General features: G+C 50.3%; 1 protein-coding gene across 2 annotated transcripts in view; it reads left to right on the top strand.

Moving 5' to 3' along the window:
* Positions 1–12,941, top strand: part of egln3 (egl-9 family hypoxia-inducible factor 3) — a 108,700-nt gene extending 95,759 nt beyond the window's left edge. For both annotated transcript variants that reach the window (XM_072488547.1, XM_072488556.1), the window contains exons 4-5: positions 11,637–11,710; positions 11,806–12,941. In XM_072488547.1, the coding sequence (XP_072344648.1) occupies positions 11,637–11,710; positions 11,806–11,837 (106 nt within the window). In that variant the 3' untranslated portion in view covers positions 11,838–12,941. The remainder of the gene's footprint in view (positions 1–11,636; positions 11,711–11,805) is intronic.
* Positions 12,942–23,472: the final 10,531 nt, after the last annotated feature.

The raw sequence follows: 23,472 nt of genomic DNA, 5'->3' as shown, positions 1-23,472 counted from the left end.
ATATCACTCAAGCCCCAGGGTCTCCAGACACCCTGCGCTCTTGCCGTGGTCATCACGAGTGGTCTTCGCTTTTGAAAACCAGTAGTGATTCGTGCTGGCGGTGAGGGAGAGGGAGGGGGAAGAGTTGATTGGATGCTATGGCGTCATGCCCTTTGATAATATGTCAGTATATTAGAATGTATGGAAATCAAGGGTATGAATCTGATTACATCACCGGGGGAGGGCTGGAGGGAGAAGAGAATCTCAAACTAAGATCTCATTGGCGCAAATCCCATTTTTGGCCATTCATGCGATTTTAGCGACTATAATTCATAAGGAAGCTATTGTTAATGAAGCTTAATTTATTTACATATTTATAATGGTCTGCGTGATGCAGCATCTCACTCCCAGTGCAGTTGCTGGGTTATAAGTAGCGAAGGGAAAGACGTCTGCCTTCTTCCCCTCAAGAAGCTTCGGCAATCCAACACCTCAAAAATCACCAAAAGTGGACACGGCTCCAGCCTGACCCCCACGATCTCTGACATGGTCTCAAAGAATGAGACCCAGAACTCAATCAATTTTGGGTTGGACCTGAACATGTGCGAGTGGTTCGCTGGCCCCCTTAGGCACCGTTCACACCTGTCCACTGCATTGGGGAAGAACCCACTCATGCGTGGTCTAGTCAGGAGCGACCAATGGACTTCTTGGCTCAGCCCGGCGCAAGAGGAGGTGGAGTGTACCTTCACAAGGTCTCACTCAAGATCCCTTCCTCCAGCCCAGGCCCAATTCCTCTTCCCACTTCCCCTTTATTTCTTCTAACTGAGCCGTCCCTGTCTCCAGCATCCATCCATGCAGATCAAATATCTTCCCTTCTCCCATCTCATCACAAGATAACATCCTGTCCATCAGTGTATGTCTCGGTAACTGGGGGAACGAAGAGAGTTTGCGAACAAAGTCCAACACCTTCAGCTACCTAAACGTGCTCCCCCTTGCTGGTTGATATTTTTCCATCATCTCCTCCAGTCCTCGAAACCTACCTTCCACAAACAGATCCCTGAACTCTCGAATCCTCCGTCTTCCAAATCTTGTACGTTGCATTCATCCCCAATGGTGCAAAGCTATGGTTCCTGCAAATTGGCAGCAATAATGACATGCCACCCAATCTAAAATGCCTACTGAATTGGTTCCAGATTTTTAGAGACGCCACCAATACTGGGCTCGTTGTGAATCTGGCTGGAGAGAATGGGAGCGAGGGAGTAACCAGTGCCTGTAGACACAGTGCTACACCTCTTCAATCTGCCCTGACTCCCCGAACCACCCTTGCATCTTCTCCATATTCGCCGTCCAGTAATAGAACATTTAAGCCCTCCCGTACGCCATCCTGTTCCTGTCTGTAGTTAGGCTCTTCGAATCCTGGGAATCTAACCCGCCCACACAAAGGCCGAGATTAACTTGTCCACCCTAACAAAAACAAATCTGGGGAGGAAGATCAGGAGAGACTGGAACACAAATAAGAATCTCTGCAGAATATTCATTTGAATCATCTGCACCCTCCCCACCAAGGAAAGCGAGACGGAACCCCAACTCTTCAGGTCTCCTTTCACCCCCTCTACCGGGCTGACCAAATTCAGTTGATGCAACAGGGCCTACCTGAATCCCTAGATATCTAAACTTAGTCTTGGCCAGCTTGAACAGCAGCGTTCAAATATGCCCCCCCTCCCCAGGAGGTTTATGGAAAACTTTGATCTTGCCCACATTTAGTTTGTATCCAAACTTCGTCAGCAGATCAATTATCTTTCCCACACTAGATAAAGGGTTTGAAACGTGCAACAGCAAATGGTCCACATAAAGGGACATCATGTGCTCTTTGCCCCCTCTTTCAATAGTTCTCCACCCATTGACGGCCTAAGCTCGATGGCCAAATATTTGATTGCCAGTGCAAACAACAATGGGGACAGCGGCCATCCCTGCCTCGTGCCCTTGTACAACTGAAAATACCCCGAGCTCATCATATTAGTCTGGACATTCACCGTGGGAGCACTATCAACAGTCTCATCCAGGAGATGAATGTTGACCCAAACCCAGATCCTCGAATAGGCACCTCCACTCAACCCGATCAAAAGCGTTCTCTGCATCCATGAAGATGATTACTTCAGATACCTTCAGATGGGGACATGACCATATGCAACAGTTGTCGGCCAATATCCAATGGGAGGAAACCGGAGCACCCGGAGGAAACCCACACAGAAAGGGGGAGAACATACCACCCACCCACACAGAAAGTGACCCAAGGCTGGAGTTGAACCTGGGTCCCTGGCACTGAGGCAGCAGTGCCAACCACTGTGCCATCCTTAATGCTTATGTAGGTGGACGATTACCGCCTGCAGTGGACCCCTGGATCTCGACTTTGGTGCAGTGACCAGTGGGCCCGGTCCACCTGGAGAAGCCAATTAACCTCCGTTATTTGCTCCCACCACAACATCCCTTTTCTGGGTAAAAGGGGCCAAATACCAAGGCCGCGATTCTCCCTTACCGCGTCCACGTTCCGACACAGCGTCTAAATCAGCGTGAACGACTCCAGCGTCAGACCCAGCAAAAGTGCCTCGAATTCTGCGCAACGGAATGGGCCAGCACGGGCGAAACGGGAAACACAACCCAGAACGGTGTCACCGACTGTTAAATTGACGCCATCAGCAGAGAAACGGCATCGCTGGAAGATGGCCGCCCGACACGCAGCGCCGAGATTCCAGGACGGGGACATCGAAGCGCTCCTGGACACCGTGGAGTGGAGGAGGGAGGCCCTGTACCCCGGAAATGGCCGTAGGGTCGCTGCGAACACCAGCCACCGCCTGTTGAGGGAGGTGGGAGAAGCCGTCAGCGCTGTGGGGATAACCCCCAGGACCGGAAACCAGTGCCACAAGAAGGTCAATGACCTAGTCAGGGCAGCCAGGGTGAGTACCCATGGCCCCAACCCCCCCCCCCCCCATATGTGGCACTACGCCCCCCATCCGCATGATGGGTGGTACAGCAGTAGCTGAGACATACAGGACTGCAGCCACCCATGCACGCTGCATTGGCAGGATGGCCTCTGAGCTTATGCCAAGATACAACCAACCGCTGGACTGCCAAGTATATGTCCGCCTAACAACGATATTTCTCCCCTCACCCCCCAGGAGAAGCTCGCCTATAACAACCGGGAGTGTGCCAGGACCGGAGGGGGTCCACCTGAATTGCGGCCCCTCACCATTCATGAAGAGAGGGCATTGGACCTCGCAGGCGGACCCGAGGACCGGGAGGTTGCGAATGCAGAGATCGGGGGCGCACCACCAAGTGAGATGCCCCATCTGCGTATCTAACCCTGCATGTCGTCTTGTGTATTGCAGGACAACACGGTGACCCACCCATCCCTGCGGTTGCAGGCCGTGCCAGGGCGACCACAGGCCAGGTTCGACCCGGGCCATCCGGCGTAGGCCGCCTCCATCCAGTGCCTGGGCCAGCACAACGTAGGGATTCATCCAGCGATGGGGAGGGCAGCCACACCAACAGCCCCCCTCCCAGTCGACCCAAGACACAGCGACACAGCACACCCAGGGCACACGAACACAGGACACACCACCCCAGGGGACCCTGGACTTCGGCTGCGATGAGGACATCGACGGAACGCCACTGCTATCTTCTGCACCCTCCACCATCGCAGAGACTCTTACCTCGGTTGGGCACTTCAATGATGAGGCCTCTTTGTCACTCACTGGTGCGCACAATACAGCTGTACCGGTACAGCAGGTGGAGGTTAGAGCAGCCGAGGGGCGGACGATCAGAGGGCAGCCCGTCCACAGCAACCAGCTGCCGCCCAGACGGGTTCCTGGAGTTCCCACCCCCCCCAATGGACCGATGCAGTCAGGAACCCTGGGACAAGTGGAGGGGATGACAGCCAGCTTGCAGCTGCAGGTGAAGGAGTCCACCTACCTGCAGGAGCAGCGAGTGGTGCCGGTCATTGCCGACACCGCACAGGTGGCATCCGTGGTGGAGGCAATGGATGCATCGGTGTGGGACATGGCCAGCAGTATGCAAGGCCTGGGGCTTTCCGTGCAGGCGGCGTCCGTGGCCCATGACATGGCTGCCCTCTCACAGGCAGTCATGAGCGAGAGCCAACTGCAGACCGCAGAGGCACTCAACGCCGTGGCCCGGTCCCAGCAGGCCATGGCCGAGTCTCAGCAGGCCACCGCTGAGGGCATCGGCGCCATTGACCAGGTGCTGGCCGGCGTCCCACGGACACCGACAGGGTGGCCAACTCCCTGAGCTCCATGGCTGCAAACTTGCAGACCTTTGTCAGTACCAGGGCGGGCCTCCCAAGACGGGCAGCATCAGGTGCCGTGGGTGCCTCCGGTGCTGGATCCGTTCGCATCTCTGTCCCATGGAGAGCCTCGGGCACCCCGAGGGAGGAGGAGATGCTGCAGAGAGGTTCCGTAAGACCGCAAGGTCCCCCTGCAGAGGAGGTTCCGGAAGACCGCGACACCTCAGACTCTCCCACCCTCCCTTCCGTCCCAGGTGCATCTGGTGGGCAACGTGCAGAACAGGCTGGCACCACGCCATCCCGGCTGCCCGAGCCGCAGCCTGGCCCATCCAGGCCAGGCTGCGCCAGGAAACGGACACCAAAGGGGACCCTAGTCACAGGGCAGGAATCACAGGAGTCCACCTCCAGAACTGCTGTACGTTCTGGGGAAGCACCCTGGCGTAGACGCAAGGCCAGAAAATTAGACACTGAGTAAGTTGGCATGGGTGCAGGGCATAATCTAGTTATAGGGGCTAGGGCACATGTCTGATCCATTTGTCTGATCCACTTTCACACCTACACAAGCTGCCTCTGTGCTCTGTCCGATGCTTGCGGGGTGGGGTGCGAAGTGATCGCCAGTGTGTGTGTGTGTGAGGGATGATAGGAGGTCGAGCTCAGGTGAGTGTGGCGTGCATCCCCAACGCCCTGCGTCGCCCTTGCCACCCCGCCCCCGGGCAGACGAGGGACCTTCCAGGTGGAGGGTGTTACTGTGGCCATGAGTCAGACATTGTCTAACAATGTGGAGCCCAGAGCTCATCGCAGAGCAGGTTGTCATCATCCTCCACGCCATGCAATAGACCTGCTTCCACTGGCGACCGTATGAGCAATGCCCATTGTGCTGCAGAGGTGGATGTGTAATGGAGGGGTGGTGTGCATGCGGGTGGTTGTTGATGGGCAGGGTGAGGGTGATGGGCGGGGTGGTTGTTGGTGGAGTGGTGCGGTACTGTGCTTCCTGTGCTCATGCTCAGCGATTCTTCTCCCCACCCCCCCCCCCAGTCTGTGAACCGTGCGGCTATCAACTCTTCCTGTGCTCGCTGGCCCAGCCGGTATCAGTGGGCAGCCTCCCGTCCCTGACCAACCCGTATGTCCCGTGCATTCCCACCCCCCTCCACGTTGCCCTCATCTGGGGAGGTGTGCACATCGTCGTCTTCCCCCGCCACCTCCTCCTCCTCCTCTGCCTCTGCTCCAAATGCTGTTAATAATCGCCCCTCTGCTGGACTATATTGTGCAGGACGCAGCAGACCACAACGATGCGGCCGACCCGCTCAGATGGGTACTGGAGGGCACCTCCAGAGCGGTCCAGGCACCTGAAGCACCTCTTCAGCAGCCCAAAGCAGCTCTCGACCACACCCATGGCCGCTGCATGGGTATCATTGTAGCGGTTCTCCGTGTCGGTCCGTGGCCTCTGTATAGGTGTCATCAGCCACAGCCGGGGTAACCCTTGTCGCCCAGCAACTAGCCCCTCAGCCAGGGGTGGAAGGGGGGGGTCGTCCCTCGAACATGGCGGGGTTGAACAATTGTGCCAATATGAACGAGTCATGCACACTGTCCGGCTATTTGGCGCAGACGTGCAGGATCTTCATCCGGTGGTCGCAGACCACCTGCACGTTCGTGGAGTAGGACCCCTTCCTATTCGTGAACACTGCCCTGTTATCTGCTGGTGGCCGCAGGGCGACGTGCACCCCATCGATCGCCCCCTGGACCATGGGTATCCTGGCCACGGCAGCGAAGCCTGCTACCCAGGCATCCCGGTGGGCGCGGTCCACAGGGAACTCAATGTAGCGCTCCGCGATGTCATAGAAGGCGTCAGTCACTGCACGGGTGCACCGATGTCTGGGAGATGCCGGACAGGTCCCCACTCGGCGACTGGGACGACCCCATGGCATAAATGTTTAGGGCCACCATCACCTTGACGGCCACCGGGAGAGGGTGTCCTCCCCCAGTCCCACGCAGTGCCATCAGGTAGCAGATATGGGTGACGGTTTCCAGCGTCACCCGTAGTCTCCTCCTGCATGCCCTGTCCGTGAGGTCCTGGTACGCCGCGCGCCGCCGGTATACACGGAGCCTCGAGGCACCACCTCCTCCTCCTCGTCCTGTCAGGCGGCCGGACGTCTGACCTGACCTGGACGCCTGCCACTTGCCCCTCTGTGGCACTGCTCCTCTACGGCAGCCTCCACCGCCTCCCTGGGTCGCCCCTGCTCCAGCTGCCATAGGGCTACATGCATGACAGCAGCCCCCGCCACCAACATCACTGGGTGATTGCCAAACATAATGGTCTGCAGGTGGTGGGGGTAGACTACATATCATCATTGCTCATACCCACCTTTGCAACCTGGTGCCATGGGCTGCATGGTCGCCACTGTTGACCGGAGGCACCTGGCCACGCAAAACAACCCTCCCGTCCCCCAATCCCCACCCTCCGCAGACACCAGCCCAGACCCTCCCTGGCCGGCCTCCACCCCCGCCAAACGCAACCCCCCCCCCCAAGCCACGACACAGCTGTCATAGCATGTGGCAGCCCCCCCCCCCCCCCACACCGACCCCTACCACCTCCTTCGCCGGCGTCAGCCAGCACGACTGGTTGACGTCGTTAAATACCATGATTGATTTACGCCGGCGTGAGCTGTGGTCACGTCGGTTGGACTTCGGCCCATCCGGGCCGGACACTCTCACCAGGTCCAGGGACCAGCACGTCGCGCCAGGTCTGCCGATTCTGCGGGCCACGTGGCGCAATCCCCGTTGGCGAGCTTTTTCCCGGTTCGGAACATCGCAGTTTCGGCTTCGGCGCGGCGGGATTCACGCGGCCCCCTCGGCGATTCTCCGAGCCGGCCCGGGCCCGGATAATCCCACCCCAGCTCTCCAAGTGGAAGCCACCTCGTGCACGACCGCTCAACTCATAGCCGCCACCGGAGGTCAAATCTAAACTCCAGCCAGATTCTTGACAGCGGCAAAGGACTCCCTGCCCCACACTTTTCTTTTTTTTTTTTTTAAATCTGAATTATCCGGACAATAGAAATTTACTTCATGGAATTCCTGTGCCCTGAAACATATGCACTGTTGCCAATTTTCTCCTTGGTTCAATTGCTCTGTTTTATTACCTTTGCTCTCGAGTCGCCAGGTATCTTTATGATACCGCCACGAGGTTCAAGTCTGAGTAATGATCAATAACCCAATACACCAATTAGTAAGATTTAAATCAAAGCACATTTATTATACACAGTAATCGCTACTCATGCACAAATTCGATGTCTAAGCTACTTCTACAACTAACAGGCCTATACTTAACTTTGAACTGGCCCACCAGGTCAGGGGAACAAATGGCCTTTTGTTCGGGTTCTGAGTCTGCGGGATTCGAAGTTGGTACAGATTGGTAGCTAGGAGCGCCTATCTCGTAGCGAGCGTTGAATTAAGACTTACGAGTTTGATGATCACTGGAGTCACTGCACCGGTCACGTCAATGTTGGTTCATTGTTGCTGGGTGACCCGGGCAGGAAGAAGAGCGTGAAGAAAGCGAAGAGGTGAAGAAGAGAGCGATTTGAACTTGGGGCTCAATTCTTCTAGTCCCCAGGGGCTTCCTGCCTTTCGGGGCGGACCCTGTACCTGGTCCCAAGTGATTAGACTTTGTCCCAATCGCTTGGTTCGATTTTCTCCAATACTGGAACGGTTCCCTGATCGATGAGAGGTCTTGAGGTGCTCGTTCACCTCCTTTGTTTTGGCTCCTGCTGGCGCCGAGGAGTTCATAAAGTATATTCTAGGATTGATTTTTTAAATCTTGAGCAGGGACTGTGTAGGGGAGGTAAAGAATACGGAATACTCGGCAATCACTATCTCTGACCATGCCCCTCACTGGATGGACCTGCAGGTTGGGGGGGGGCGTGAATTATCAACACCCGAAATGGCGGTTTGACGTAGGACGTTTGACGTCGGAGGAGGGGATATGTGAGAGACTTCGGAAGTATATGCAAAATTACTTGCAGGTGAACGATACGGGGGGAGGTTTCAGCAGCGACCCTGCGGGAAGCGCTGGAGGCAGTAGTGAGGGGGGAGCTGATCTCAATTCGGGCTCACAGGGTCAGGGCGGACAGGACAGAAATGGACAGATTGGTTAGGGAAATTCACCAGATAGACGAGGAGCATGCAGGGTCCCCGGGGGAGGACCTACTCAGGGAGAGACGGAAACTGCAGGCGGAACTGGGGATGCTATCCACGAGTAGGGCCGTGGAACAACTTAGGAAGGCGAGGGGAGTGGTGTATGAGCATGGGGAGAAGGCCAGCAGATTGCTAACGCAGCAACTCAGGAAGAGGGAGGAAGAGGGAGGCGGCCAGGGAAATAAGTAGAGTGGTTGATGGGAGGGGAGCAGAGTGTAGGACCCGGCAGGACTGAATAAGGTATTTCGGGACTTCTATAGTAAGCTGTACACTTGAGAACCCCCGGAAGAGCCGGAGGAGATGAAAAGGTTCCTGGATGGACTAACCGTCCCAAAAGTAGGCAGGGGACTCGTGGACGGGCTAGGGGGCCTGATTAGAGCGGAGGAGGTATTGGGGGGCCTAAAGGCCATGCAGTCGGGGAAAGCCCCGGGGCCGGATGGATACCCAGTAGAGTTTTACAAGAAGTTCTCGGAGATAGTGGGACCGGTCCTGACTAGGGTTTTTAATGAGGCAAGGGACAGAGGGATCCTGCCGCCGCCGATGTCGCAAGCCACCATCTCGCTGATATTGAAGCGGGACAAGGATCCGGAATCCTGCGGGTCATACAGGCCAATCTCCCTGATCAATGTGGATGCCAAGCTCCTGGCCAAGGTCCTGGTGATTAGAATTGAGGACTGCGTACCGGATGTGATTGGGGACGATCAGACAGGGTTTGTGAAAGGCAGGGTTTGTGAAAGGCAGGCATCTGACAGCTAACTTGAGAAGATTGCTTAATGTGATCATGATGCCCCCGACGGGCAAGGAGGTGGAGGTAGTGGTGGCAATGGACGCTGAGAACGCCTTCGACCGGGTGGAGTGGGGCTATTTGTGGGAGGTGCTTGGACGGTTTGGGTTCGGGGAGGGACTGGTTAATTGGGTCAGACTATTTTACCAGGCCCCAAAAGCTAGCGTTAGGACGAACAGGATAATGTCAGATTATTTCTGACTACATCGTGGGACCAGACAGGGGTGCCCACTCTCCCCGTTGCTGTTCGTGCTGGCCATCGAGCCATTGGCGATGGCGTTGAGAGCTGCGAAGGGGTGGAAGGGAATGACGGGGGGGGGGGGGGGGGGGGGGGGGGGGGGGTGGAACATAGGGTCTCTCTCTATGCGAACGACCTGCTCCTGTACGTGTCGGGACCCACTGGCCGGGATGGAAAATATACGAGAAACATTGAGGAAGTTCGGCCGGTTTTCAGGGTACAAATTAAATATGGCCAAGAGTGAGATGTTTGTGGTGCAGGCAACTGGCCAGGAGAATAGACTGAAAGAGCTGCCATTTATGCTGGTGGAGGAAAGTTTCCGGTACTTGGGGATACAGGTGGCACGAGACTGGGGCAGGTTGCATAAGTTAAATTTGACTAGAGTGGTGGAACAAATGAAGAGGGAGTTTCGGAGATGGGATGCACTCCCGCTGTCACTGGCAGGGAGGGTGCAGACTGTAAAGATGACAATCCTCCCTAGATTTCTGTTCATCTTCCAGTGCCTCCAGATCTTTATCCCACGGTCCTTCTTCAAAAGGACTGGCAAAATGATCATAGCTTTGTCTGGGCGGGGAAATCCCCGCGGGTGAAGAAGGCGATGCTTGAAAGGAGCCGCAGCGAGGGGGGACTGGCATTGCCGAGTCTGATCAACTACTACTGGGCGGCTAACATAGCCATGACAAGGAAGTGGATGGTGGGTACGGGGTCTATCTGGGAGCAAGTGGAGGCGGCTTCATGCAGGGGCACCAGTTTGGCAGCCCTTGTCACGGCTCCCCTACCACTGTCGCCGGCCAGGTACTCCACCAGCCCGGTAGTGGGGGCGGCCCTGCGGATATGGGGCCAGTGGAGGAGGCATGTAGGGGAGGTGGGTGTGTCTGTCTGGGCTCCAATATGTGATAACCATCGATTCGCCCCCGGGAACATGGATGGAGGGTTTCGAACATGGCGGTGGGGGGGGTGGGCGATATGTTCCTGGAGGGGAGCTTTGCGAGTTTGAGGGGCTTGGAGGAGAAATTTGGGCTGGTATGGGGAAATTACTTTAGGTACTTACAGATGCAGGACTTTGCACGCAGACATGTCCCATCCTTCCCACGCCTCCCGCCAATAGGGATCCAGGACAGAATAGTCTCTAGAGGAGAAGGAGGAGAGGGTAGATTCTCCGATATCTACAAGGTGCTCATGAAGGGGGAAGTGTCCCAGACGGAGGAACTGAAACTGAAATGGGAGGAGGGGCTTGGCGGGGAGGCGGAAGCCCTGAGTAGGGTAAACTCAACTGCAACATGTGCCAGGCTCAGCCTGATTCAATTTCAGGTCGTTCACCGGGCCCACATGACAGTAGCTCGGATAAGCAAATTCTTTGGGGTAGAGGACAAGTGCACTAGATGCGCAGGAGGACCAGCGAAAACCACGTTCACATGTTTTGGGCATGTCCTAAGCTTCGGGGGTACTGGGAGGGATTTGCGTGTGTCATGGCCCGGGTGCTGAAAACCAGGGTGGTGATGAGTCCAGGGGTGGCAATTTTCGGGGTTTCGGAAGACCCGGGAGTCCAGGGGGAGAAAGAGTCAAATGTTCTGGCCTTTGCTTCCCTAATAGCACGGCGGTGAATACTGCTGGCATGGAGAGACTCAAAACTCCCGAAGACTGAACAATGGCTTTCGGACATGTCATGTTTTCTGGGTATGGAAAAAATTAAGTTCGCCTTGAGGGGATCTGTACTGGGGTTCGCCCGGAGGTGGCAACCATTTATCGACTTCTTCGTGGGAGAGCGAACGTCAGCAGGGCGGGGGAGGGAGATTACAGTAGAGTAGGAGGGCTAAATAGGCGGGTAGTGTCTAGGGGAGAGGAGCGGGTATGTGCAGTATGGTCTGCTTGAAGTATTGGTTTTATATTGCTGTTTGCACATTTCTGTTATCTGAAACTGTCTACAATGCCAAAAAATAGCTCAATAAAATTGTTTAAAAAAGAAAGTAAATCACTGGCAGGACAGGAGGCCCAGCAAGTGTTATGTAACCACTGGGGTAAAGACCTGTTATCTCATCACCCATGTGAAGATGAACCCTTGGAGTACAAAATAATTTTCTAAATTGTTGAGGGCAAAGGTATTTGCAGAGAAATTTGTGAAATTATTTCTACATAGTATTTTTCTGTTCTAGATATGCCATTACTGTATGGTATTTTGATGCAGCGGAAAGGGCTGAAGCCAGAACTAGGTACCGTAATCGAGCAGGTATGATATGAATATTAATTATCCTTTTTTTTAAATGATTTTGGATAATTTGCATTAACACATTTTTACATTAATTTCCTTTTATTTGTCTCCAGCTCCTGGACAAGCTACAAGCTTTTCATCATGACGATAATAGCAATGAAACTTGACCAATGAGCTGAGTCCTTGACTGGTGGCAATTCACATGATCTTTTCATCTGCTCCAAAGAGAAGTGTCCCGCCAACATAATCCCATTTAATGCCATGCTTTTGAATAATAGTTGTATGTTAACTTCTACTCTTATCCGTAAAGGAGATGGTACTGGCTGCTGTATAGCCTACCTTTCAATGAAATTTATTTCAGCACTATTAATCTGTAAATCAATATTGCACAAAATTGAATTCCATGTCAATATGATTATACTTAATGAATATAGTAAGAGTGACAAGATGTATTAAATATTATGACCATTTCAAATAATTAGGTCTAATATTGCACTTTATACAGATTACTTCCAGATTGCAACAGCGCTGCTTTCAAATAGTTTTTTTTTGTTCTTCTATTTAAAAGCTGTTGAACAATTTTATTTGCAGCAAATTTTCTATCTTTCATCATTTGAGGGTGCTTGATCTTCACCTACTGATTGTAATTAAGAATATTTGTTCCACATTTGTGCACCATGTAAATGAAGCTGATAACCTTGCAGCTTTATCTGACTTTTCTCTATTTATATGGAAGCTAAATATATTGTTGTGCAAAAATACACTTCTTTTGATGTTACTATGAATAATCTTCATCACACTTGTAATTAATCTTATTGAGTCTTTTCCTTTTATCCTCCAGTGAATTGGAATTTGCTCTTGTTTATGAACACATTGTGCATTACTATATCAAACTTGTGTTAACTTTGTCCGAAGAAAAAATACAACATTATATGTGAAATTATTTCTGTTGCTACCTTTAATAGGGAGTATAGTTTCATGGGAATTCCTAAAATAACTTGAATATGTGAGCAACAAAATGACGGAGTTTACAACTGGATGCTACCTTGTATGCTGGTCAACAAATTGGCAATCCAGTAGTGGCAATAAACAAGTTGTACTGGAAGGTATCTTTGAAAACTATAAGACTTATCGCTAGATAATAAAATGGTCCCTGCAACCAGGACAAAGATATCGTTTTGCACAAACAGGGTTGCGTGTATTTTTTTTCTCTCCTCACTGCAATGTTATTAAATAATGGTTGACTCTTCTACACTTCTGGTTTCTTGCAACCAATTAATACTTTAAACAGTCAGGCTTATTTTCAGCCTTCCTGTGTCACATTATATAGTGGAAAAACATGGATTTTCACAAAAAATATTGTTTTATAAAAGTTTCTTAATTACATATCTGGCATCTTTTTAATATTTGACCAAGTATTTCTCTGAATTCATTACTGACTGTGATGTACTGTGACTGGGAACTACTTGAATCTGCACATGTTAAATGAGATATTAGCCTGACCTAGAATTTACAATACAGTATTTGGCTCAACTAGCCCATGCCGGTGTTTATATTTGAATGCGCTTTAAAAAACAATGTTTATTCCATAAAATGGCTACATTTAGGGACTTTTTACTGCATCTTAAATGCTATTGAGCACTATTGAGAAACAAAGGCGGCTTTGAACCAAGTGTTTTTTTCTAAAGAGTATAATTTTTCCATTCCATGCAGAACACTGGGAAACATTGCATTAGAAAAATAAACATCAATTAAAACATGAGATAAACATTATTTTTGAGATCAAATACTAATCGTCGCAAGGTACTTGAATGAAATGAAAATCGCTTATTGTCACAAGTAGGCTTCAAATGAAGTTACTGTGAAAAGCCAAGTTTCCGGCGCCTGTTCGGGGAGACTGGTACGGGAATTGAACCGTGCTGCTGGCCTGCTTGGTCTGCTTTAAAAGCCAGCGATTTAGCCCAGTGTGCTAAACCAGCCCTTGAAATACAAATGATAGTATTGGGTATTTATCCTTCAGAAATGTTGCTCCTATCACATAGCAATGCTCAGAGTTATCCATCTGTATAGCTTTGGACAAAGAATGCTGGCATGACCTGTTCCCACTTAATAATATTCATTTCTGAAACAATCTTCATTACTGAACACCGTTATAAAGTGGAAATGAAAACTGAAAGTAGTTGCAGTTTTTCAGCAGTTCTTCCAGTAAGGTTTGCAAACACAACCATTCCTAATCAAATATTTGATTAGAAAGGGACTTATCTGAATAGTGTATTTCTGATAAAACTTGTTGCTGTGTTTCAGAGTGGAAATGTTGGACAACTTTTACAAAAGCCATTGTAGACCCTCCGCAAGAGCAGGAGGGGAGGAAGGGGGGGATTGGGTGGCATTCCCATCACCTACATGCCTCCACTGGAATTTTACCAGGGAGGAGGAGTAGGTATTGGGCAGCCCATCCCACTCTGGTATCATTTGAGGCCAATTAATAGCCATTTGAACACCTGCTCCCACCACTGCTGGTATTTTACCAGTGCTGGAGGGTACCCTACCACCTGTTAAACCCTGGTAAGCTGGCTGTGGGATTGAGGGGGCTGTGGATGGCTTCTCTGCACTTATTAGAGGCTGCCCTAAAGGTGATTTCCTTGCTTCTTTGACTAGCCCTCCATAACTACCTCAATTATCTTGGAGTGGGGCACTCAGCATCAATACTCATGGGGGACTGCTGCAGTCCCAGCAGTGGTCACCACTTCTGGTGGTTCTATTGGGAGTGAAGAGCTGCTGGTCATTTGACTGGTTTACAGCACTCAATGTTGGACTTCCTGCCAGATGGGTACAGAAGCTACAATGCGAGCCAATTAGCAACACTGGCCGTTAAATCAGGTTGGGGCTCCCCAGCAATGCGAAAGTAGACTCGCCCCTGACTTTTTAGGCAGAACCACCACTCCACATGAATTCTGGCCAATTTAGTTAACAGGAAATTTAATAGTTCTCTGATCCCAGATTCTACACAGCTGCAATAGCATAGCTCTGTCCAAAGCATGGCATTTGAAATCTGTACAAAATTCCTTGAGCTGCTGTCAATAGTTACGCAAATTCACTGAGAACATACTGTGCAATGCATGATTTATATGCATGAAAGAAACAAGCGAATAAGTATTATGTTGCATTGTGGACTGCATGTTCAGAAGAACATGAGGCTTTGGAGAGGGTACAGAAGTATGTTTCCAGGGATAAAAGATTACAATTGAATGGTTAGACTGGAATAACTATGCTAGTTCTCTGTAGAGCAGAGAAGACTAATTGAAGATTTAATGGATGTCAAAAGAAACTGATTGCAGTGGCTGAAGGGGTGATAACTAGTAACCGCTGATTGGCAAAAGAGCACGATAAGGTTTTTTTTTAACACTATTACAGATTTTAGAAATGGATCGTAGAAACATACACAAGTAAAGAGGATGCTTGTGAGTGCATACTTCTGTGTTAATGTTATTGCAATTACACAGCTCTTGCTTGAGGCTTTTCCCTGCCTAATTGATACTCTTAACTGCAAAGGTGGGGTAAAAAAGCTTCCACCTCACTTGGGGTTGTTTCGGGCCAATTTCCATCCAAAAATCTACTCCGACAACTCTGCTCACATTTTGACAGCTATGACAAAATGACCACAGCAGATGAGTCAATCCGCTACTACTGAAACAATCCATAACATTCTAAAACCGTCAACAACAATCTACATAAAACAAATTTTTGCATAGCCAATCTACCTAATCACATCTTTGGACATCTCATAAGTAAAATCTTCTTTAAAAATTAGCCCCATCTCTCAATGTTAACGGATTCTTTAAAAAAATCACAAGGTGCGGATCTTGATATCCATCCATTCATTTTTTGATATATAATGTTTCCAGACACACAGATTAACGAACAAGAGAGACAACATTGGGTGGGATTCTCCGAGCCCGCCCGGGTGTGAATCCTGCCACACTGCTCCGACGCCGATTCTCCGGCCGGTGGAGAATGGGCGGCAATCGTGCCGGCGCAGTCACCACGGCCCCGGTCGGAAGGGGTGAATGACTGGGCCTAGAGGCCCGTTGACGCCGGCATCGTTCGGGACGGTTTTGACGCCGGCGTCAACACTTGGCCGGGATTTCGGAGAATCCCGGCCATTATCTCCCCTCACCTTTAGTGATGGAATTAATGATGGTTTGCAAGAGGGAATAGGATAAGTAATTGGAAGGAAATTTTATGGATATAGTGAAAGAGCGGGGTGGTGGAACGAACTGAATTGATGGGCTTTCCCATACTCAATGGGCTAAATGATCTCCTGCACTGTGCTATCTTATTCTAAGACATTACATAGCAGTCTTTCCATAGAATCCCGACAGTGCAAAAGGAGAACATTTGGCCCATTGTGTCTGCATCGACTCTCAAAGAGCACCCCGCCTCGGCCCACTCCCCCACCGTATCCCCATAACCCCACGTAACCTGCACATCTTTGGACATGATGGGCAATTTTTGCACAGCCAATCCACCGAACCTGTACATCTTTGGACATTCCATAAGTGAAATCTGCCATTTTCAGTCCTGATGAATTCATGCATCCGTTTGATGTGAATGTTCTATAGTGCCGCAGACTTTCGTTAATTAAATTGTTGAGCGATAAAGATCTTGACTTCAACTAATCAACAGACTGAGAACTGTAGACAATCAACTGTTTCTGTCAACAGAATTTCTCCAAATAGGTGTTGATGTCAACAAAGAACAAACAAATGTACAGCACAGGAACATGCCCTTCGGCCCTCCAAGCCTGTGCCGACCATGCTGCCCGACTAAACTACAATCTTCTACACTTCCTGGGTCCGTATCCCTCTATCCCCATCCTATTCATGTATTTGTCAAGATGCCCCTTAAATGTCACTAACGTCCCTGCTTCCACCACCTCCTCCGGTAGCGAGTTCCAGGCACCCACTACCCTCTGCGTAAAAAACTTGCCTCGTACATCTACTCTAAACCTTGCCCCTCTCACGTTACACCTATGCCCGCTAGTAATTGACCCCTCTACCCTGGGGAAAAGCCTCTGACTATCCACTCTGTCTATGCCCCTCATAATTTTGTAGACCTCTATCAGGTCTCCCCTCAACCTCCTTCGTTCCAGTGAGAACAAACCGAGTTTATTCAACCGCTCCTCATAGCTAATGCCCTCCATACCAGGCAACATTCTGGTAAATCTCTTCTGCACCCTCTCTAAAGCCTCCACATCCTTCTGGTAGTGTGGTGACCAGAATTGAACACTATACTCCAAGTGTGGCCAACTAAGGTTCTGTACAGCTGCAACATGACTTGCCAATTCTTATACTCAATGCCCCGGCCAATGAAGGCAAGCATGCCGTATGCCTTCTTGATTACCTTCTCCACCTGTGTTGCCCCTTTCAATGACCTGTGGACCTGTACTCCTAGATCTCTTTGACTTTCAATACTCTTGAGGGTTCTACCATTCACTGTATATCCAATGAGAATCCAATGTCCAATGAGATTTTAAGCTTGCACACCCACATATGGGAGGTACATTTACATCTAATTACCAATTTTTAAAAAGATGGACATGGTTTTCATTTATTCATGATGAGGGCTATTATAGATTTGAAGGGTGTTGTGATCGATTTCAATGAGCCACCCATTAACAGCTACAGAGAAATGAATGAAAAATTGAAGTGGAAACAAGAATAGATTTCAGCATTGAGTTAGAGAACCTGGAACGGTAGTGTTTCGAGAATTCAATATAAAGAGAAAATTAAAATGCTCCTTCAAGCATAGAATGGAAGCAATCGCAGTATGTTTTAATTACATCCAATGGTGAGCATTGACACAAAACTATATTTTTCAATTTCACTGAGTTAATGAGCTAAAACATTCTAGCTCCATGAATCATACAGTATTTTTGTAGGTTTATGCTACCCCTGAAACTTTTTTTAAGAAATCTGTTACAAAACGTGTTCAGAGTTACCATGACATATGTCCTGTTTATTTGATAATCTTTGCTACTTACAAATGAATAGACCCAAACAAAATCATTCCATTTTGCCTACACACAATATTGTGATGTATGGCACAGTCTTTCAGTAAATTAATGGGAGTAAATCAACAAAACACTTATTCTTTGAAACTGATTATCTATGTTGCAGAAATAAAATATATTGAGGTATGTCGGCTGAGGAAGTTCCAAAAGTCCCACAGAAGGCAGAAGAGCTAGTGAGGATTAAGGAGACTATTGGAAAGCCACTAGAATTTAACAAGAGCCAGGTTACAGCCTGCAAGATCTAAGAAAGCCAGAGTAGAGCTTGTTAATGTGGCCAAAATAGGGGCAGAGAAAAGCCAAGGTGCTGGAATAGGAGCAGCAGAGTTTGAAAGAAACTTAGTAGAAATAGGGTGAGGACCGACCTCCTTCCTAAACAGGGACCAGAGGAGTTACCAAACAGATGATCAGAAAGTGAAGAAGATGCCTCACCTAGTCAAAGTGCCGCTATGCAATGCAGCTAAAGCTGGTCATCTACTTATGAACAGTGGTGTTCAGAGGACATGGAACAGTTTGGGGAGAAGCCCATTTCTAAGGTGCAAGGAAACTAACACATCCCAAAACGAGCCAAAGGGCGGCATGATGGCGCAGTGGTTAACACTGCTGCAAAACAGCATCAAGGATCCAGGTTCAATTCCCTACCACAGTCCAAAGATGTGCAGGCTAGCAGGTTATAGTGTGGGGGCCTGACCTGAGGTAGGATGTTCTTTCAGAGGGCTGGTGCAGACTCGATGGGCTGAATAGTCACCTGCACTGCCGGGAATCTATGATTATATGAGTGCCCCTTGTGGAAACCACAAGGGGAATAAAAGTGAAAGCACTTTATTCTCTTTTAAGGGCAGAAGATTTTTATTTATTTAGGGCATCATGATCGGCACAGGCTTGGAGGGCCTGTTCCGGTGCTGTACTCTTCTTTGTTGTCAATGTGGAAATACCCATTGGCAAATGAAATGGTCAAGTCCAAATTTCAAATCTTACCAACCCAGCAATGCAGCTTTAGAACCCTCTAATGTTAGGGTGCAGGAGGTGAACCCAGACACCACACAGGTATAAGCAATTTATCACACACTGTCACTTTAGAAGTAAGAATTATCAGTGCACCAGAAATGGTATTGTTAAATGGTTTGTACTGCAGTTGAGAGTTAAGAACTTCACAGGCAGTGCAACTATGCAGGAACAGAAATTAGCAAAGTACAAGCTTTCAATCTTAGCAACCTGTGAAATGTGGGGCGCGATTCAGCGGACTTGGAACGTTTGACGGGGTGTTTGGCAACAACCGAATTGGTAAGATCACGGCCTGTATTCATCCACACTTAGTCCCAAAAAGGAGCCCCCATGTGAATCTCGCCATGCCTGGCACCCTCGCCGTCTGACTCGCGTGTCAGCAGCTCGCTGCCACAAGGAGGGGCTGTTTTTAAACGATCCCTCACCACACTCTCCCAGTCAACAGACAAGGGTGGCAGTGCGGAGACCTGCTCCTCGCTTTGGGGATGCTGAGTGATCAGACTTCGCGATGTCGTCAATGAGAGGCGGGGCACACTGTTCCCCCAAGAGGGTCAGAGAACCAGCAGCAGGGTCAGCAATGCCGCCTGGGAGGCAGTGATAGCTGCAGTGAGTGCAGGCAGCATGACCTGGAGGTCAACCGTCCAATGTTGGAGGTAGACGAACGTTCTCTAACACGCTGCAAGGGTAAGTCACCACCTCTCTCCTGGTACCAGTTCCACCTGCCAACTACCAATTTCTGAAACCGGCTTCTTCCCCCCCACCCCCCCTCCCATCCACTGGCTGACACCCCGCACCTGCCCAACATTCGATCTTCAGGCTTGTTCCTGGCACCCCTTCATGTCTGGTAGCGGTGCCACCTGGACATTGCAGCGGCGCACCAGAGCGTGGTCCAGTCAAAGTGGGTCATGGCTGAGGGTTTCGGCGGCATTACCCGGGCGCTGGCTGACCTGAGCCAGTCACAGAGGAAGATGGCACAGTCACTACTGACTGATGTGGCACAGTCCCTGAGGGAGGTGGTCCACTCACTGCAGACCCTGCCCCCGCATGTCTCCTCCTCAATCCCCACCATCACCCCTGGCTGTTCCCTTGGCACTCTGCCCTCTGCACCCCTGGCCCCATTGGTGCCTGGCACCATGGGAGCCTCTGGTCCTGGTTCCCGTCCCTGCTGCCAGGGGTACCATTGGCTGGCATTATCCATGCCAGTGTTATGTTCCATGACCCCCCACCTGGCCCCTTCCTGTTGTTTTCCAATTTTTGAAACCACAAGTGAAACTCTCCGTCGGTAATTCTGGAGGTGGAGCATCGCGGAGACCCCGGAGTGTATTGGGTCAGGCCCGTGAATGATATGCGGGTGGCGTTTACTGTACATGCAGAGTAGAACGCATTGATGCTGCTGTTGAGGCACTGGAGCATGGTTTTCTGGCGGTGGCAGACGCCCGGTGCCAGCCACAACCTTGGCTTCATAACCGATTCTCCATCCAATATTCTTTCCCAATTCCGACATCAGCTGACGGAGAATCCCGCCCCAAGTCTGCAAAGACCCAATAATGACAACGACCTCAGGAGAATATATGTAAGCCACACACCCTGCCCTCATTGGCAGGGCATCACAGCAATCATCTGGGATTGTTGGGTCCTTTGCTGTTTGTGGTTTGTGTTTATTAATGATTTGGACTTAAAGGTAGGTGGTGTGGTTGGGAATTCTGTTGACACAACATTGGCTGTGTAGTTGATCATGAAATGGATAGTTGTTGTCTCCAGAATGATACCAATGGTTTGGTTGAGTGGGCAGAAAAGTGCCAAATGGAATTCAATCCATAGAAGTGTAAGGTAATGGGAGAACAAACAAAGGGCAGACTTCTCCCAACCTGCCCATGGCACATTCGATGGCGGGTGGGCGCAGAGAAGCTGGCGGAAGCCAAAAATTCGGAAACCCGCCGGTATAAAATCTCCCAATGGCAGGTTAATGGCCATCCTGTTGGCAGGTGGCGTGAAAGCCATTTGCATCTCATGGATGTTTATTAAAACAGCTGCCCGCTGGCATCCCGTCAAGCTTCAAGTCTTGCATCACGCCAGCAGAAAATCAAGTTGGCATCAAACCCGATTGCTAAAGTGTGGCGTGTATAAGGCGGCCCCCAGTTCTCAGAGCCATTGAGGTGAGCGCAACAAAGCCTAGCTGCCATGGTGTTGCTCTGCTTCTGATGCACTGGGCCAATCGGTCCCTGCCCTCCATCTCCATGCTGAGCTGGTCTTCATGGATAGCATCATGCTGCTGGAACCAGGGATCCTACTGTGTCACCGTCTCAGTTCACTACTGCACCTAGGATTGGGGAGTACAGGGGGCTCCTTCCCCCTGGTGCCACACGCCAGTATCTATCTGAACAGCACTGCTCAGGCACTCATGCAGCCAATGCAACATAGGTCCACAGGTCAATCAGGGCTAAGGTGCGAGGTGAAGGCAGGGTGGTGCAGTGTGGTATGACAAAGACAAGCAATGGGGGACAATGTGGAAGGAAGGCTAGCTAAGGAGTGGGGTGGGGAAAAGTGAGGGCTTTTACTGTCAGGCAGAAACTATGGGAGGCGGAGGAAAGCAGGACACTAACAAGAGGGGGCCAAAGGTATAGCACTGGTAGAAAGGGATGACGGAGACTGGAGAACATGGGGTGGGGGATTATTAATGTGGCACAGTCGGAAAGTTTCGCACAAACATTGAACAGGTCAGGACTGCATGGTTTGTGAAGGTAAGTTTTGTCCATTGTCCTCTTTGGAAACGGGAACCATGTAAACACTCCCATTTAAGTTTGGGGGCTGGCAGACTGGAATCACACAGTGTAGACATTCCTGCTGTGGACTGGAAAGGAGTCACAGATGATAGAAAGTCTAGGGGTTATGTGGACCTCACGGTCTGAAGTCAGAAGTATGGGAGGACTGCTAAGCTGGGGCTCCTTCTTGGAACACACACTTACTTGTTGGTGCTGCTACAGTGGACAGGATCCAGGTCAATTACACAGGTTGCACACCCTGTTGCCCTGGAAGCAGCATCAAAGCAGATTGTTAAATTTGTGCTCTTAAAGGGATAGGCACAATTAAATGGCCTCATTTCAAAATTGGAAAAGCTACATCGTGGAAGACAATAATGCAGTCTTGGAGAATGAAGTGGAGATGCCGGCGTTGGACTGGGGTGAGCACAGTACGAAGTCTTACAACACCAGGTTAAAGTCCAACAGGTTTGTTTTGATGTCACTAGCTTTCGGAGCGCTGCTCCTTCCTCAGGTGAATGAAGAGGTCTGATCCAGAAACACATATATAGACAAATTCAAAGATGCCAAACAATGCTAGGAATGCGAGCATTAGCAGGTGATTAAATCTTTACAGATCCAGAGATGGGGTAACCCCAGGTTAAAGAGGTGTGAATTGTATCAAGCCAGGACAGTTGGTAGGATTTCGCAGGCCAGATGGTGGGGGATGAATGTAATGTGACATGAATCCCAGGTCCCGGTTGAGGCCGTACTCATGTGTGTGGAACTTGGCTATAAGTTTCTGCTCGGCGATTCTGCGTTGTCGCGGGTCCTGAAGGCCGCCTTGGAGAACGCTTACCCGGAGATCAGATGCTGAATGCCCTTGACTGCTGAAGTGTTCTCCGACTGGAAGGGAACATTCCTGCCTGGTGATTGTTGCGCGATGTCCGTTCATTCGTTGTCGCAGCGTCTGCATGGTCCCGCCAATGTACCACGCTTCGGGACATCCTTTCCTGCAGCGTATGAGGTAGACAACGTTGGCCGAGTCGCACGAGTATGTACCGCGTACCTGGTGGGTGGTGTTCTCACGTGTAATAGTGGTATCCATGTCGATGATCTGGCACGTCTTGCAGAGATTGCCATGACAGGGTTGTGTGGTGTCGTGGTCACTGTTCTGAAGACTGGGTAGTTTGCTGCAAACAATGGTTCGTTTGAGGTTGCGCGGTTGTTTGAAGGCAAGTAGTGGGGGTGTGGGGATGACCTTGGCAAGATGTTCATCGTCATCAATGACGTGTTGAAGGCTGTGAAGAAGATGACGTAGTTTCTCCGCTCCGGGGAAATACTGGACGACGAAGGGTATTCTGTCGGTTGTGTCCCATGTTTGTCTTCTGAGGAGGTCGGTGCGGTTTTTCGCTGTGGCGCGTTGGAACTGTCGATCGATGAGTCGAGTGCCATATCCTGTTCGTACGAGGGCATCTTTCAACGTCTGTAGATGTCTGTTACGCTCCTCCTCGTCTGAGCAGATACTGTGTATACGGAGCGCTTGTCCATAGGGGATGGCTTCTTTAATGTGTTTAGGGTGGAAGCTGGAGAAGTGGAGCATCATGAGGTTATCCGTGGGTTTGCGGTAAAGCGAAGTGCTGAGGTGACAGTCCTTGATGGAGACGAGTGAGTCCAAGAATGCAACTGATTTTGGAGAGTAGTCCATGGTGAGTCTGATGGTTGGATGGAACTTATTAATGTCATCGTGTAGTCGTTTCAGTGATTCTTCGCCGTGGGTCCAAAGGAAAAAAATGTCATCGATGTATCTGGTGTATAACGTCGGTTGAAGGTCCTGTGCGGTGAGTAGGTCCTGTTCAAACTTGTGCATGAAGATGTTGGCGTATTGGGGTGCGAATTTGGTCCCCATGCCTGTTCCGTGCGTCTGGATGAAGAACTTGTTGTCGAAGGTGAAGACGTTGTGATCC

This window comes from Scyliorhinus torazame, chromosome 2 (assembly GCF_047496885.1).
Source record: "Scyliorhinus torazame isolate Kashiwa2021f chromosome 2, sScyTor2.1, whole genome shotgun sequence".
Taxonomy (NCBI): domain Eukaryota; kingdom Metazoa; phylum Chordata; class Chondrichthyes; order Carcharhiniformes; family Scyliorhinidae; genus Scyliorhinus; species Scyliorhinus torazame.
This window is presented reverse-complemented; position numbering and strand designations above follow the sequence as displayed.